The sequence below is a fragment of the Pinus tabuliformis genome, chromosome 2_1, assembly GCF_031772625.1.
Source record: "Pinus tabuliformis cultivar Carrire ecotype Pingquan chromosome 2_1, CPIR1, whole genome shotgun sequence".
NCBI lineage: Eukaryota > Viridiplantae > Streptophyta > Pinopsida > Pinales > Pinaceae > Pinus > Pinus tabuliformis.
This window is the reverse complement of record NC_142299.1, coordinates 181560611-181576514: the sequence shown is the minus strand read 5'-3', so window position 1 is coordinate 181576514 and position 15904 is coordinate 181560611. Positions and strand designations below refer to the sequence as shown.

The 15904-nt window shown below is 38.6% G+C and overlaps 1 protein-coding gene across 1 annotated transcript; it reads left to right on the top strand.

Moving 5' to 3' along the window:
* Nucleotides 1-2672: 2672 nt before the first annotated feature.
* On the top strand, nucleotides 2673-10154 carry LOC149199313 (protein EDS1-like). The gene is made up of 3 exons (XM_089400541.1): nucleotides 2673-2844; nucleotides 2925-3237; nucleotides 9867-10154. Exons 2-3 carry the CDS (start codon nucleotides 2929-2931, stop codon nucleotides 10152-10154), a joined length of 597 nt encoding a protein of 198 aa, XP_089256667.1. The 5' UTR covers nucleotides 2673-2844; nucleotides 2925-2928.
* The last annotated feature ends 5750 nt before the right edge of the window (nucleotides 10155-15904 follow it).

The window sequence follows — 15904 nt, the reverse complement described above, 5'->3', positions numbered from 1 at the left end:
GAGGCTACCTCGCAAGGAGATATCACTCGGCTCGCGGTTAATTTCTTTAGCAAACAGTACAACAGATCAAGTGATATCACTTTCAATGATATCCGATGGGGGATTGATCCTATGCCTGTGATGTTCGATAATGCAATGAATGAAGAAATTTCCCGTCCTGTTGACGAGGATGAACTCCTTCGCGCCATGAAAACTTTCAAAGAGGACAAAGCCCCTGGCCCGGATGGCTGGACTATTGGCTTCCTTGTCCACTTCTTTGATCTCTTTAAAAATGATCTGCTGAGTATGGTCTTTGCCTCCAAACATTCTGGAAAAATCCATAGCCATACCTCCTCAACTCTCATAGCCCTCATTCCGAAGAAAGATGAGCCCGATACTTTCTCTGATTTCCGCCCTATCTCCCTCTGCAATATCACCTTCAAGATCATCACAAAGATTATTGCGCTTAGAATCAAGGATACTCTGGCCCGCCATCTCTCTCCAAACCAACATGCTTTCCTCAAAGGTCGTATCATCCATGACGCCGTCGCCTCCACTCAGGAATGCCTTCACTCCATCGCTGTAAATAACACCAAAGCTGCCATCCTAAAAATCGACCTTCAGCGGGCATTTGATGTTATCGACTGGGCATACCTTCAATGTCTTCTCGCCAAGATTGGGCTTTCTCCTGCAGTCATTCGCTGGATTATGGGATGCATCGAAAATGTAAATTATGCGATTCTGGTGAATGGACAGCCTTCTCATTTTTTCAAGGCTGAGAGGGGCCTTCGGCAGGGCTGCCCCCTGTCCCCCCTCCTCTTTATACTTGCAATCGACGCCATGAGCCTCCACATCAATCGCGCGGTGGCCCTGAAAGAATTTTCTCCGATTAGGATCTGCAAGCACATCAAGATGTCCCACAGCCTCTTCGTAGACGACGTGCTCATTTTTGCCATGCTCTCTATGGCTACCTGGATATGCATCAAATCCATCCTGGATCGATTTCACAGAGCATCGGGCCTGGCCATGAACAAAGCAAAGTCTATCCTATACCATAATGGAGCTGATGATCTCCTTATCTCCCAGATTGCCCAGATTTTTGACATACAGCATTTGTCGCTTTCAGAGGGCATAAAGTATCTTGGATTCAGATTGAAGAGTCGCTCCTACAAGTCGAAGGATTGGCGCTGGATTGTTGAACGCTTCCACAATAAGCTCGCCAATTGGAGCTTCCGCACCCTCTCCTTGGGAGGCAGGGTCGTCCTTGTCAAATCCGTTCTTGCACAGCTCTCTGTCTTCTGGGGACATCTCTTCCTTCTCCCGCCATGCATTATACATTCAATCAACCGAATTATTTCCTGTTTCATTTGGGGCGCAAAGGCCGATCGGTATAAAATCCACCTTACAAAGCTGGACTCTCTCTCTCTGCCGAAAAATTCAGACGGTTGGGGCATTCTGAACATTAAAATTTTCGGCGCTGCACTCATCTGTAAATCCCTGTGGAGGGGTATATATGGATCTAGTCTGTGGAGCGACATCGTCAGGCAGAAATATCTTAAAGGCAGGGGAATCGAATACTGGTTCAGATTCGACTCTATTGGCATCAAACGAGGCTCTGCAATTTGGTCAAGCTTTCGAAGGATCCACCGATATTTCCTCAGCAATCTAAAATGGAACATTCACACAGGCAGCAAGATTTTCATTGGGCTAGACTCTTTCGCTGGACTCAGAGGAACTTTGCTGGTCCCCCCACCTCTTCGTTTCTTCCTTCGAAGATCGGGCTTGTATACATGGGATCGAATCATTAAGGAATGGGATGGTTCTCAGCCTGTGCTCCGAGATGCCGATGATATTAACCTCCCAATCGACCTCATCCCCCTCTGGTCTGATCTCTCATCCTCCCTCCAGTGGGGTGGCCTTCTTCGCTCCAACGTTGCTGACCATCTGTCCTGGTCCCTCCCTTTCTCTGCTCCACATGCAATCGTAAAGTATATATACTCGGACCTCATCTCTGTCTATGCTCCTGCAAAGCGGCGCTTTCCAGTCTTCTGGTGGAAGATTCGTTGCCCCCTCAAGATTATCTTGTTCTCCTGGTTGGTTCTTTTCAACAAGAACCTAACCTGGGACTCCTTGAGGTGGCGGTCATGGCATGGCCCCAACAGATGTGCCCTCTGCAAGATGGACGAGGAATCAAATTTTCATCTCTTTTTCAAGTGCTCTGCTGCCCAACAAATCTGGTATGACCTTGCAAATTTTTACTCTTTTCAACATCTATGTTTCATCTCTGTGGATGCAGCTTTTGCCTGGTGGGGGCGCCAAAAATCTCTCCGCCCCATTCTGCCCATCACCATCTGGTCTCTTTGGCGGTGGCAGAATCTGATAATTTTTGAAGACTCCTCACTTTCTGCTAACTTTGTCCTTCAATCAGTCTCTGCTCTGTACTCCCCAAACTGCTGAATGGTTTCCATGGGGTTTGTTTTTCTTCTCAAATTCTGATTATAGTTACATGTTAAAAGGGTATGTCATATGATGGTTATCTTCCTCATGAGGCTTTTTACAGATGCTGCCTATTAAACTGCAAGCTCTTTCAAGTTGTTTTTGAGCCATAAGGTGTTCAGGTCACCTGAACTTTTTGTCTGTATATCTCCTCAATATAATATCAAGATTTTCTTTCTAGAAAAAAAAAATGAAGTACCCAGGTTCATGTCCATATACTTGACTTTCTACAAAGCCAAATTTCACACGGCAGCTCTCTCTTTCTGGGAGCTTTCCCGCTATCATGGTTGTTCACTGCCTATAAACTCTGCTTTCGTTCACAGGCATTGAAGTGCGGGAACAAGGTTAAAATCTCATCGTGTTTTCGAGGTATAATATTCTTCAGCTCTTGTTGGACAAATGTAATGTGATATTGTTTGGCTGACTGGTTTTGTTAAACTCTATGACAGATTAATGGGTAGATCGGAGTCCTTTTACTCGGAAAACTTTTTGGGTGCCTGCAATCTGTCTCGCAATGTTTACAGAAGCGCAGGCAATGATCCCAGCTATCTAAGGGTTGAATTAAGCGAAACTACTGTTGCCATTGCTTTTCGTGGCATTCTCGATGCCCATGTCTTCCAAGCAACAGCAACCAAGTTTGGAGAATGTCAAAGTGGTTTTCTGGAGTGGCTGAAAGATGGGAACAATCAACCAGCCTTTCTGCATCAGGGTTCGCTCAACCAATTTCTCTACCTCTTGAATAATTCCAGATTTCAAGAAGAGGTTTTTACCATCCTAGCTTCTTTATTTCGAGTTTTGTGCAATTACTATATTTCAAGTTTTGTGCAATTACTATACAGTGAGGTGTTGATCTAGAGTTCAGGTGGGGAAGATCTGTTTAATATATATGGATCTCTTGTTTACTTCAACAACAAAAAATCTCACTTCCCCACCTGAACATAGATTCAAGTAGCCCAAAATCTATAAAGCTAGCCTCTATGCTTGTGGGTTAGTATTGTTAGTTTGACAACGAATTAGTAACTTTAGGTAAAGTGTAAATAGACAGTTGTATACCGAATAATTAATTATGTAACCATAGTTGGTGATATAAAACTATCAAATGCTCATGAAATAAAAACACGGAGAATCATTGTTAAATAAAATTCCATTCAATTCAGTTTTGTGATTCAGTTTCACATCTTGGTCATTTGTGGTTTCTTTGCTGTTTCTTTTCCTATTTTTTCTCCCATTCTACCAACAAATGGTATCAGAGCAAGTTGGAGGCGAATATTTGTGAAAAAAAAAAAAACCAAAAGCACTGCGTAAAGACTGCAGAGCAAGTTGGAGGCGAATATTTGTGAAAAAAAAAACCAAAGGGCTGCGTAAAGACTGTAGAGCAAGTTGGAGGCGAATATCGAGGTGCTCTCTGCGTAACCTAGTGTGCAGCCGTCATTCCAGAACTCTTCTCTGTTTCTGCTGCGTGTTGTTCTCTGCGTACCCCTAGTGTGCAGCCGTCGTTTAGTTCTGCGTGGACCAGAGATTGCAGCCAGAGGAACGTGCGTTGAGGTGCCTGCGTGTTGTTCGCTAAAACCAGGCAGAGTCTACTTGCTAGAGCTGTCAATGCGTGGTGCTGGTCCTGCATTGAATATCTCTACATCTGCTGCGTGAAAGAGGGGAAGCTACTGTTGTGCAGTGTGCTGCTGTTGTGCAGTGTATTTTCTATGTCGGTGGAGCAGCGCTGTTGTTGTCTTTGCGTGAGGGACGCTGATGTTGTGCCGTATATTTTCTGAAGACCAGCCGTGAAGATCAGATTGCTGGAGAAGTGGTGGAGAAGACCTCTGCGTACTGGAGCAGAGAGGGCGCGGTTACCAAAGCTATCTGAAATCTGAATGCTGGTATTTTTTTTTTGAAAAAAAAAAATTTGTCTCAGAAATTAATTATTTTTTTCCCAAACAGATGTGAAAATAAAAGTTTGCGTAATTTGAAGAAAATTCTGGAAATAAAAAGGGGAGGTTTTTTATATATATAAATATTGGTGGAGAAGAAAGGGGAAAGGGTTCAGGTAGAGTTTTTTTTTGGTTGTTTTGAAACCAGAAAAACAAAGGGGGGGTTTGCAAGAAAGGAAGGATTTGTAAATAATAAAAAAAAAAGTTATTTTTTTTAAATATAAATCCTAGTTAAAAAAAAAGGAGAAACCCTAGAAAGTCTGAAACCCTAGGAGGAAAAATGGCCAAGATGTCGAATGCAAGATTCGAGGTGGAGAAATTCACCGGAAAGAGCAATTTTGCTCTTTGGAAACTGAAGGTTAAGGATCTGCTTGTGCAACAAGGGTTGCACAAGGCATTGGATGGGGCAACTAAGAAACCTGCAACCATGACTACTTCAGACTGGGAGGACTTGGATGCCCTAGCTCTCAATACCATCCGGTTATGCCTAGCGGATGAAGCTCTCTTCAACATTGTTGAAGAGACTATGGCGTCAGGATTGTGGGAAAAACTTGAAAACCTCTATATGACAAAATCATTAACCAACAAAATTTATCTGAAACGACAGTTATACAGTCTTCGAATGAAAGAAGGTTCAAGCGTTGCAGAACATTTGAATGTTTTTAATACACTAATTTTTCAATTAACAGATATGGAAGTCAAAATACAGGAAGAAGATAAAGCCATAACCTTGCTGTGTTCTCTGCCTGAATCATGGGATCACTTCGTAACTTCAATCAGCTTCAGCTCTGCTGATTATTTGAAGTTTGAATCAGTCATGGGAGCTCTTTTGTCTGAAGAAGTACGAAGGAAATCTGGCACTGAAACAGCTGCATCAGAAGCCATCGTTGCTAGAGGACGCTCAAAGGAAAGAGGAGAAAAACCAAGGGGGTCTTCCAGGTCGAAATCGAAGGGCAAGAAGTGTAAGGCAAAATGTTGGAACTGCGGTAAAGTTGGACACTTGAAGAAGGACTGTTGGAAACGGAAGGAGTCCGAAAACCCGAAGAACGAAGCAAATCAGGTCGATTCAGGTATGATAGACGAAGTTTTATCTACTGAAGAATTATGTATGATAGATGAAACTTCACCTGAATGTAATGTCTCTCAGAGTTTTGATAGCTGACTGTTAGATTCTGGTGCTTCGCATCACATGTGCCCACATAGAAATTGGTTTACTTCGTATGAAAATGTAAATGGTAGTTCTATGTTTATGGGTAACAATATGTCATGTCAGACTGTTGGGATGGGAGATATCAGGATTAAGATGTATGATAACACAGTTAGGACATTAACTAGTGTTAGACATATACCTGATTTGAAGAAAAAATTAATCTCTTTGGGAGTGTTGGATTCAGATGGTTATAAGTTTACAGGTCAGGATGGCGTCTTGAAAGTCTTCAAAGGAGCCCTTATGGTTATGAAGGCAGAAAAGGTCGGAAATCTTTACAGGTTAAAAGGAAGTACTCAGGTCGGTGAAGCAGCGGTTGCGTCAAAAAAGGAAGAAGCAGGTACTCGTCTGTGGCATCAGCGTTTGGGTCATATGAGCGAGAAAGGTCTTCATATACTGATGAAACGTAAATCTCTTCCTAGTCTGAAATCCTTGAATTTAGATTTTTGTAAACATTGTGTGTATGGAAAACAGTGTAAACAGAGATTTAAAGTTGGAAATCATAATAGTAAAGATGTTTTAGACTACATTCATTCTGATCTGTGGGGGCCTTCCCCTGTTGTGTCATATGGAGGTGCATTGTATTTTTTAACGTTCATTGATGATTACTCTCATAGAGTTTGGGTCTATATGCTAAAAAGGAAAGCTGATGTATTAAATGTCTTTAAACAATTTAAAGTAATGGTAGAGAAAAGAACAGGCAAATCTATTAAATGTCTAAGAACTGACAATGGTGGTGAGTTCACTTCTGTTGAATTTGAACAATAATGTAAGGATGAGGGCATTGTTAGACAAAAAACTGTTGTTTATACTCCTCAGCAAAATGGTGTTGCTGTGCGTATGAATCGGACTCTTATAGAAAGAGCCAGAAGCATGATCTCCAATGCTAGCTTGCAAAAGGAGTTGTGGGCAAAAGCAGTATCTATTGCTTGTTATTTAGTTAATAGATCACCTTCAGTAGCAATTGATTGTAAAATTCCTGAAGAAGTTTGGACAGGTCAGTCTTGTGACTATTCTCATTTGAGGATATTTGGCTGTGATGTTTATTCTCTTATTCCGAAAAATCAGCGTTCAAAATTAGATCCAAAGTCGAAATGTTATGTCTTTGTTGGGTATGACTATGCAGTGAAAGGATATAGGTTGTGGGATCCTACATTGCGGAAGATAGTCATTAGTAGAGATGTAACATTTGATGAATCCTCTTTATTAAAATCAAATGTTGAAAGAATTGAATAGGAACATGTATCGCCAAGTCAACGAGTTCAGTTGGAGGCTAGATCTTTCGGTGACATTCGAAAGGAAGGAGAGACTTCTGGAGACAAAGGTGTTGAAAACACAAAGGAAGCCATTGAAGCTTCTGAACCAGTGCAAGTTTCTAAACCAGTTCAGCAACCAGTCGCTCTGAGAAGGTCTACAAGGGAAAGTAAAACTCCCAAAAGGTATGAAGATTCTGCTTCATCTGTTGCTTTGGTTACTGAAGATGGGGAACCTTCTTGTTATCAGGAAGCAGTAGATGATACAGATAGCGAGAAATGGAAAATGGCTATGGAAGAAGAAATGGACTCCTTAGCCAAAAATAATACATGGGATCTTGTAGAGCTTCCTGAAGGGAGAAGTGTTGTTGGATGTAAATGGGTCTTCAAGCTGAAACGGAAAGTTGATGGTAGTATTGAAAGGTATAAGGCGCGACTGGTAGCAAAAGGGTATTCTTAGGTTGAAGGTATAGACTTTCATGAGATTTTTTCTCCAGTTGTAAAACTTGTTTCTATACGTACTGTGTTGGCACTAACTGCGTTGCTTAATCTTGAGTTAGAACAGTTAGATGTTAAAACAACTTTTCTACATGGTGATTTGGACGAAGAGATATATATGGAACAACCAGAAGGTTTTGTACGAGGTCGCAGCAGAAGATTAGTTTGCAAGCTCAGGAAATCATTGTATGGTCTGAGGCAGTCTCCCAGACAATGGTACAAGAAGTTTGATTCCTTCATGGTGAGCCAGAACTTTATAAGAAGTGAGTATGATCATTGTGTGTACTTCAAAAGTTTCAATGGCATATTCATTATCTTAGCTTTGTATGTTGACAATATGCTTATTGCAAGCAAAATCATGGAAGAAATCAACAGGTTAAAGGCTCAACTCTCTAGGACGTTTGATATGAAGGATCTTGGAGCAGCAAAACATATCTTGGGCATGGAGATACACAGAGACAGAAAAAATGGTAAGCTTTGGTTATCACAGTAGAAGTATGTGGAGAAGGTACTTGAAAAGTTCTCTATGAATAATGTGAAACTTGTTAATGTTCCTCTAGCTTCCCATTTTAAGCTTTCTTCGGTTTTGAGTCCTAGAGCTAATGAAGAAAAGCGGTATATGTCTCATGTACCATATGCAAATGCGGTAGGCAACTTAATGTATGCGATGGTATCTACAAGACCTGACATTTCACATGCAGTTGGAGTTGTTAGCAGGTTCATGGCACATCCAGGTAAAGAACATTGGCAAGCAGTGAAATGGGTGCTTCGATATCTAAGAGACACAAGTGATCATTGCATCGTCTTTAATGGTAGTGAAGGATCAGTCTGCGGATATGTAGATGCTGACTATGCTGGTGATTTGGACAAAAGAAGATCTACTACAGGTTACATCTTTACTCTTGCAGGTGGAGCAATTAGTTGGATGTCAAAGCTTCAAGACACGGTTGCATTGTCCAACACCGAAGCCGAATATATTGCTGCTTCAGATGCTAGTAAAGAAGAAATCTAGTTAAAAGGTCTGCTTGATGAAATTAGAAGAACGCAGGAGAAAGTGAATGTACTTTGTGACAGTCAAAGTGCTATTCACTTGGCTACAAACCCTGCCTATCACAGCAGAACCAAGCACATTGATGTAAGGTATCATTTTCTGAGACATGTGATCGATGGCGGAAAAGTAGCTCTTAAAAAGGTCCATACACGAGAAAATTGTGCAGACATATTCACAAAGCCAGTTACAGTAGAGAAGCTGTGGTGGTGTTTAGCTTCTCTTGGCTTGCAGGAAAGATGATGAATGGGAAAATTGTTGTCAAGGTGGAGTTTGTTAGTTTGACAACGAATTAGTAACTTTAGGTAAAATGTAAATAGATAGTTGTATACCGAATAATTAGTTATGTAATGATAGTTGGTGATATAAAACTATCAAATGCTCATGAAATAAAAACACGGAGAATCATTGTTAAATAAAATTCCATTCAATTCAGTTTTGTGATTTAGTTTCACGTCTTGGTCATTTGTGGTTTCTTTGCTGTTTCTTTTCCTGTTTTTTCTCCCATTCTACCAACAAGCATGGATATGGCACAATAGCACTATTGGGTTAACATGGATTTGCACAATAGTTTTTGTTAGTTTAAATGTTATAGTCTATTTATTATATGTTTTGGAGTTGTTTTTAGTATATTTTCTTATCAAATTTATAAATATGTTTTGAAGTTTTATTTTGGTATATTGTTTTTATATAGCTTGGAGTTTTTTTAAGTATATTTTCTTATAAAACTGGTCCAGAATTCAGTAGAATTTTTTTTTGAAATCAGTGGTAAACTCTTAGCAATTTCTCAAGATAAAGAGTTGACATGTAATAGTTTCACAACACCAGTATACTAAGCCTATTCACTATGTTATCTGCACTTTAATGTGATATCCCGTGGGCTAGTATGTGATTCCTTACAGAAAATGAGTAGCTTCAATCTGTAAGGGCCCGAAGGTTGAAGAAGGCGTTTGACATTGCAAGACATTATAGTCCTTTATAGATAATGAAAATGTTCAACCTGTTCGTTCTGTGAAGTGCCTGTTTGAAGAACAATATTTTCCGCTTTGAACTGCAAGCCTGTGTTTGTCATGAAGTGTGTAAATTTATTGCTCTGTTACACATACACCAAGTTATACACAAAAATCCATGGATCTGTACTCACACCCTCGTTGTAGAGCACTGAACTTTGATAAAATAATCCTGCTCTTTGGAATTTATCATTTTAGAGCACCAAACTTTGATAAAATAATCCTGCACTTTGGAATTTATCATTTTGTAACTTTGGCTGTTGTTGTAGGGCCACCTGGAACATGAAATAATCCTGGATTTTGGAATTTGTTATTTTGTAGCTTTCATTTTTGTTGCAGGCTCTAATCCTGGACTTTGGAATTTGTCATTTTGTAAATTTCATTTTTGACGCAAGCTCTAATCCTAGACTTTAGAATATGTCATTTTGTAACTTTCGTTTCTTGCTACAGGCCCTTCTGGAATATGAAAGGGGTAAGAACATATTATTCACTGGTCACTCCATGGGCGGAGCTATTGCTGCCTTGGCCACGCTATGGATGTTGGATAAGCACCAGCAGCAGCACCCTGGCAAGCCTAAATCTTTTTTCTGCATCACGTTTGGCTTCCCGTTGATTGGGGACGAAACTCTCGCACGAGGAGTTCGTCGCAAGGGGTGGACGGATCAGTTCTACCATGTTGTCTTAGGACGTGATGTCATCTCTAGGGTTTTGTTGGCTCCTTCTGTTAAGCTCCATTGATTTTACACAAAATCTACCTTGATTTATTGAATTGTAGCTTTTCTTAACTTATGGAAACCAACTGCAGTAGTTTCCTTAAGTTAAGAAAATCAACTGCAATTACTAAATTTATAATTGGGAGCTACTAAAGTGGTCCATCACTTTGATCTGATCTCTACCTTGATTTGTGGGACATCTAATCAATAGCTATTAGAAGCTTGATGGAAGCTTAGCTATATATTCATCTGTTTGGTCCCCAAGCTCATATCTCAATCCCCTTCAGTCCTACACCATCTAGCTGAGATAGCAGAGCTCGGAAGTGCCTTCAGACTAGTTGTCTTCTTTCCTTTTTGCATGTGCAGCTGGAGCGTGGTGTTTCAGAAGGAAATTGCATCAACAGTTTCACCAATGGCTGGAGGTAATTCGTATCCCTGGGCATTAAGTTTTAGTGATTCTTTTCAGTTCTTTCCGCATGCAGAATCGCTGTTAAAGTTTATTAGTTTTCTAACATTTGGTATCAGAGCAAGGTTTACCTCTGTCTTGGTGTGAGATTCGAATATTTTGAAGTGATTTTTATTTTCATTTATTCGACTGAATCTCATCGTCAATTTTGTATTGCTTCGTTTCATTTCATTCGCTGGTGTTGTTTCTTCTGCTTCGATGCTTTCTCCACTGCTGTTCTTCTTCTCCCCTTATTGTTTTAATGGTGGAGTTAGTTTCGAACCTTCACTTTCTTCATGCAATTTTCTTATATTGATATGCACATACATCATAAAAAGAGTCGGAAGATTGGTGGAATCTACCTGCCAAATACTCGGTGGTTTGCAGGGGTTCTGGATATTGACACCTCCATCAACTGGCTGATCCATGACCTTAAGAATCGGAAAGTTAAACCACATTATATTCATTTTCAAGCAAATTCATTAATTGATCATTGAAAATAATTTATTCATTTATATTATTTTCATTTAAATAATATCACAACAAATCAGTAAATATGTTTCCTTTTTTTATGGATTGAAGGAACAATATTTGTGTGTGAATAAAGGTTGTTGTTGATATAAATCATGGTTCAGATCTTGTGAGCAAAATAGCTTGTTTGATGGTCTATTTTGTTGTTTTATAAACTTAAGGACGGAGCCTGAAGTCAAGCCAGCTAGTCTTCGAACTGCATTTGCTATGCAAATGCAAAGTAGATCAAAGCTGATTCAGTCAATGTCTGGGTTAAGTTTATAAATTGAACAGTCAATTTGTAGTCATTTTCGGTAATGCTGACTGCTTTTTATTTTGCTGGAGAATTATTACAGTTTTATGGAGTTTATTAAAATGTCATTTTGACTTACTCCTTTCAGTAAACATTATTTTTCTCTCTAGTTAAGTTTTGTTTATGCAACAAAATAATGTCTAGTGATCCATATGATTTTAATTAATTAGAGTATAGCCACAGCATCTTTAATTAAATAAAATTATATATTGATTAGCAAAGATCACATAAAGATTATTTAGACATTAAATTGTAATTAATTACACTGAATATAATAAATTTTATCCCACAAGAATTTTTATTATATTTATGTAATTAATTAGGATAAAATTTCATAACCTACCCACAGGAGTTATGAATTAATAAGTTTTATCATAAAGTTTTATTGAATCTGCTTGAATTGAAAATTTAGCCCACACGCAATTTTCATGTCATTTGATTCAATTCTTTTTACCATGTTTTACATTGGTAGAACATGAAAGTTTATTAAGCCTCGACATAAGCATGTGATTCTTTATTTTGATGCAGTAGTACAACCTGCAAATTTCTCTGAAATTCGTTCTGACATTCCCGAACTTGAGGAAGTAATCTCGTTTGTTTGTTATGAATCTGATATGGTTAATGTTAATATTAACACATGGTGGATTGATTCTGGATCAACAATTCACATTTTGAATTCCTTGCAAAGGTTTGCAAAACCTAAGGAAGCCAGTAGGAAGTGAGCAAAGCATCTTATCAGGAAACAAGATGGGCTCGCATGTGGAAGCTATAAGAACATGTTATTTAACTTTAAGTAGTGGCTTTGTTTTGGAGTCAGAAAAGACCTTTTACGTTCCAAGTTTTTCTAGAAACTTGATTTCAGTTTCAAGGCTTGTACCTTTTGGATATTCCTTAAACTTTTCAGAAAAATCTTTCAGTCTATTCTATAAATCTGATTATGTTGGGAATGGTAGTTTGTCTAATGGTCTTTATTACATTAATTTACAAAACAATGTCACATATGATTCAATGCATGTTCACACTGGCACTAAAAGATGTGTTGTTAATGAAGATTCCTCTAAATTATGGCACCGGAGACTAGGTCATATCTCCATAGATAGAATTAAAAGATTGGTAAATGAAGGAATACTTAATACTCTAGATTTTACTGATCTTGAGACTTGTGTGGACTGCATAAAGGGAAAGCAGACCAACAAGTCAAAGAAAGGTGCCTATAGGAGTTCAGACATATTAGAAATCATACATACTTACAGATTTTATTGTCCATCTCACAGCACTAGGATTGTGGAATCAAGAAATGCAAAGTTTCTTGAAAATGACTTGATCAGTGGGAGCGATCAAACCAGAAACATAGTTTCTGAGAAAGATCATTCAGAATCTCAACCTTCCACTTCAAGTGAAAGATTGGTTATTGTTCATAGCACCCCTCAAGTACAAACTGGTGTTGAATAACCAATTGTTGAAGTTCCACAAGCTGCTGACGATATTCCAGTAGATCAAGGAGTTCAAGAGTTGCCAAGAACTTTTGAACAACAAGTTGAACCACATACTTCTCAGGAATATGATGGTACAACATTAAGAAGATCTACTAGACCTAAGAGATCATCAATTCCTAATGTATGCTCAAGTCTGCACAAGACCTGACATTGCATTTGTTGGGACGATATCAGAGTGATCCAGGTTTAGACCATTGAACACATATTTCATTAAATTTGGAATTAAATACTAGATCTAGAATTTTAAAACAACCAAAAAACTCAATTCTAGTGATGTCCTTGTAATAAAATTTTTACAATTTTAATGAAATATGTGTTATTGGAGAGCTGCAAAGAAAGTAATGAGGTACCTTCAAGGGACCAAAGACTACATGCTTATGTATAGACGGACGGACAACTTGGAAGTAACTGGCTACTCAGATTCTGACTTTGCTGAATGTGTTGATTCACGCAAATCAACATCAGGATACATTTGCCAAGCAGACCTTGATTGCCACTTCCACTATGGAAGCCAAGTTCGTCTCCTGTTTTGAGGCGACTTTACATGGTGTATGGCTTAAGAATTTCATGTCTGGGCTTAGAATTATGGATTCTATATCTAAGCCATTGAGAATATATTGTGATAATTCAGCTGCTGGTTTTATGGCTAAAAAAGTGGGAGTCGAAATAAACACATCGACATTAAGTATTTAGCTATAAGGGAACGTGTTAAAGAAAATAAAGTGGTCATTGAGCACGTCAGCACTGAGTTAATGATCGCTGATCCTTTGACTAAGGGCATGCCACCGTCTAAATTCAAGGATCATGTATTGAATATGGGACTTGGTTCCATTATGAAGTTTTTCATTCTATGGACAATAAATTCTTAATTATTGTGATGTTTTTTCTCATATTTATGTGCACCTTAAGTTGATTTGAGAAAATTCATTTAAGAAGGGCCAAGAATAAACATAAGGTTTATTCATTAAGATATTGTTGCCACATAAATTATAATAAGAATAAATGCATAGTAATACATGGAAGATAATACTCGTCATAAGAGGACTTATCGCCATGATTCATGTATCTATTACTTAATACAGATTGTCAATGGTTTTTGAGACATTAAGTTTGGAAGTATGGACCAAGTGGGAGAATGTTAAGCTCCATTGATTTTACACAAAAGCTACCTTGATTTATGGAATTGCAGCTTTTCTTAACTTATGGAAACCAACTGCAGTAGTTTCCTTAAGTTAAGAAAATCAACTGCAATTACTAAATTTATAATTGGGAGCTACTGAAGTGGTCCATCACTTTGATATGATCTCTACCTTGATTTGTGGGACATCTAATCAATAGCTATTAGAAGCTTGATGGAAGCTTAGCTATATATTCATCTGTTTGATCCCCAAGCTCGTATCTCAATCCCCTTCAGTTCTACACCATCTAGCTGAGATAGCAGAGCTCGGAAGTGCCTTCAGACTAGTTGTCTTCTTTCCTTTTTGCATGTGCAGCTGGAGCGTGGTGTTTCAGAAGGAAATTGCATCAACAGTTTCACCAATGGGTGGAGGTAATTCGTATCCCTGGGCATTAAGTTTCAGTGATTCTTTTCAGTTCTTTCCGCATGCAGAATCGCTGTTAAAGTTTATTAGTTTTCTAACACCTTCCATATCGGTGTCTGAGGCCTTGGAATCATTTTTACCATATTTGAAGAGATACCTGGAGAATGCAGGGGATTTACATGGTTCCACTGACACACCCATGGAAGAAGCCCTTCCACAGGGCAGTGCTGAGTTTGTGAGCACTGTACTCCAGTATTGCTCTGCTGTAGCGAATTATAGTAGCGCAACCAACATGAGCCCCAACAACCCGTTAATGGTTGTTGTAAGGCCTCTAGTGAAGTTGAGTCCTTATAGGCCATTTGGCCATTATTTGTTCTGCTCCAACCGTGGTGGGATTTGGATAGAAAATCATTTTGTTGTGTTTTCCTTTCTTTATTACGCCCTGCAATTTTCAGATGCTGCCCTACAAATTTCAGATGCTAGTTGTGACGAATTCATCTTGGAGCACGTTGGTTATTCAAATAGCTTGCCCAGTGTCCCGCAAAATATAGTGAAGTTGAATGCGCTTTCAGAAATTCCTTTGTCGGAAACAGGATCAAACTATCAAGACAGCAGGACAATACAACTAGAAGCTCTTGGGCTTGGAGTTCAGGTAAACCTTGTTGCTTTGCATTCTTTAAGCCATTTTTTCTCTCTTGCCTGCAGTATAAAAGTTTCAGTGTCATTGCCATGATAAACTGGATGTATGCTTTGCTTTGGTTTTGTGGTTGTAATAATCTACGGTTGTTTCTATTAGCTGAACTTATCTACTTCAGTATATGATCCTGTCATATACCGTGTATGCTATGTAGTGTTCAAACTAATATATGCGATCCATATTAAACCTGGATCTATTAGAAGCTTGACTGGTTAGGATCTGAGGATAACATGTTTTTTATAAGTAGTGTTTTTTGCAATTATTTTTGAGAGGAAACATCTTCCCACCTTAGCTGTAGAACATCTCTTTATATCACTTAGAAGTGGAACAAATGGAAATGAAGAACAGAGAAAGGGAATAGCCTTGGTAAACAATGTGCTTGTGATCCAAGAAACAAAGTTACTCGTAATTGTGATCCAAGATTTCTAACAAAGGATATCTTACATTAAAGTTTTAAGTTTTAACCAGTCCTATAAGAGCAAAATGCAATAGAGAATAAAAATGAAGCTCGCCTATCTTGATCATCATCCAATAGACAATAAAAATGAAGCTCGCCTATCTTGATCATCATCTTTGATTTGAGTGGTGTTGTAGAGTTGCTCATTTGTCTTTATATACATATGACGTTAGTTTTGTTTGCATTATGTTTTATATTAAAACATATGGAATAGGATTGGAAGTTTCTGTATGATCATCATTTTTTATTTGAGTAGTGTTGTAAAGATTGCTTAGCTATCTTCATATACACAGGAGAGTTTAATTTTACTTACATG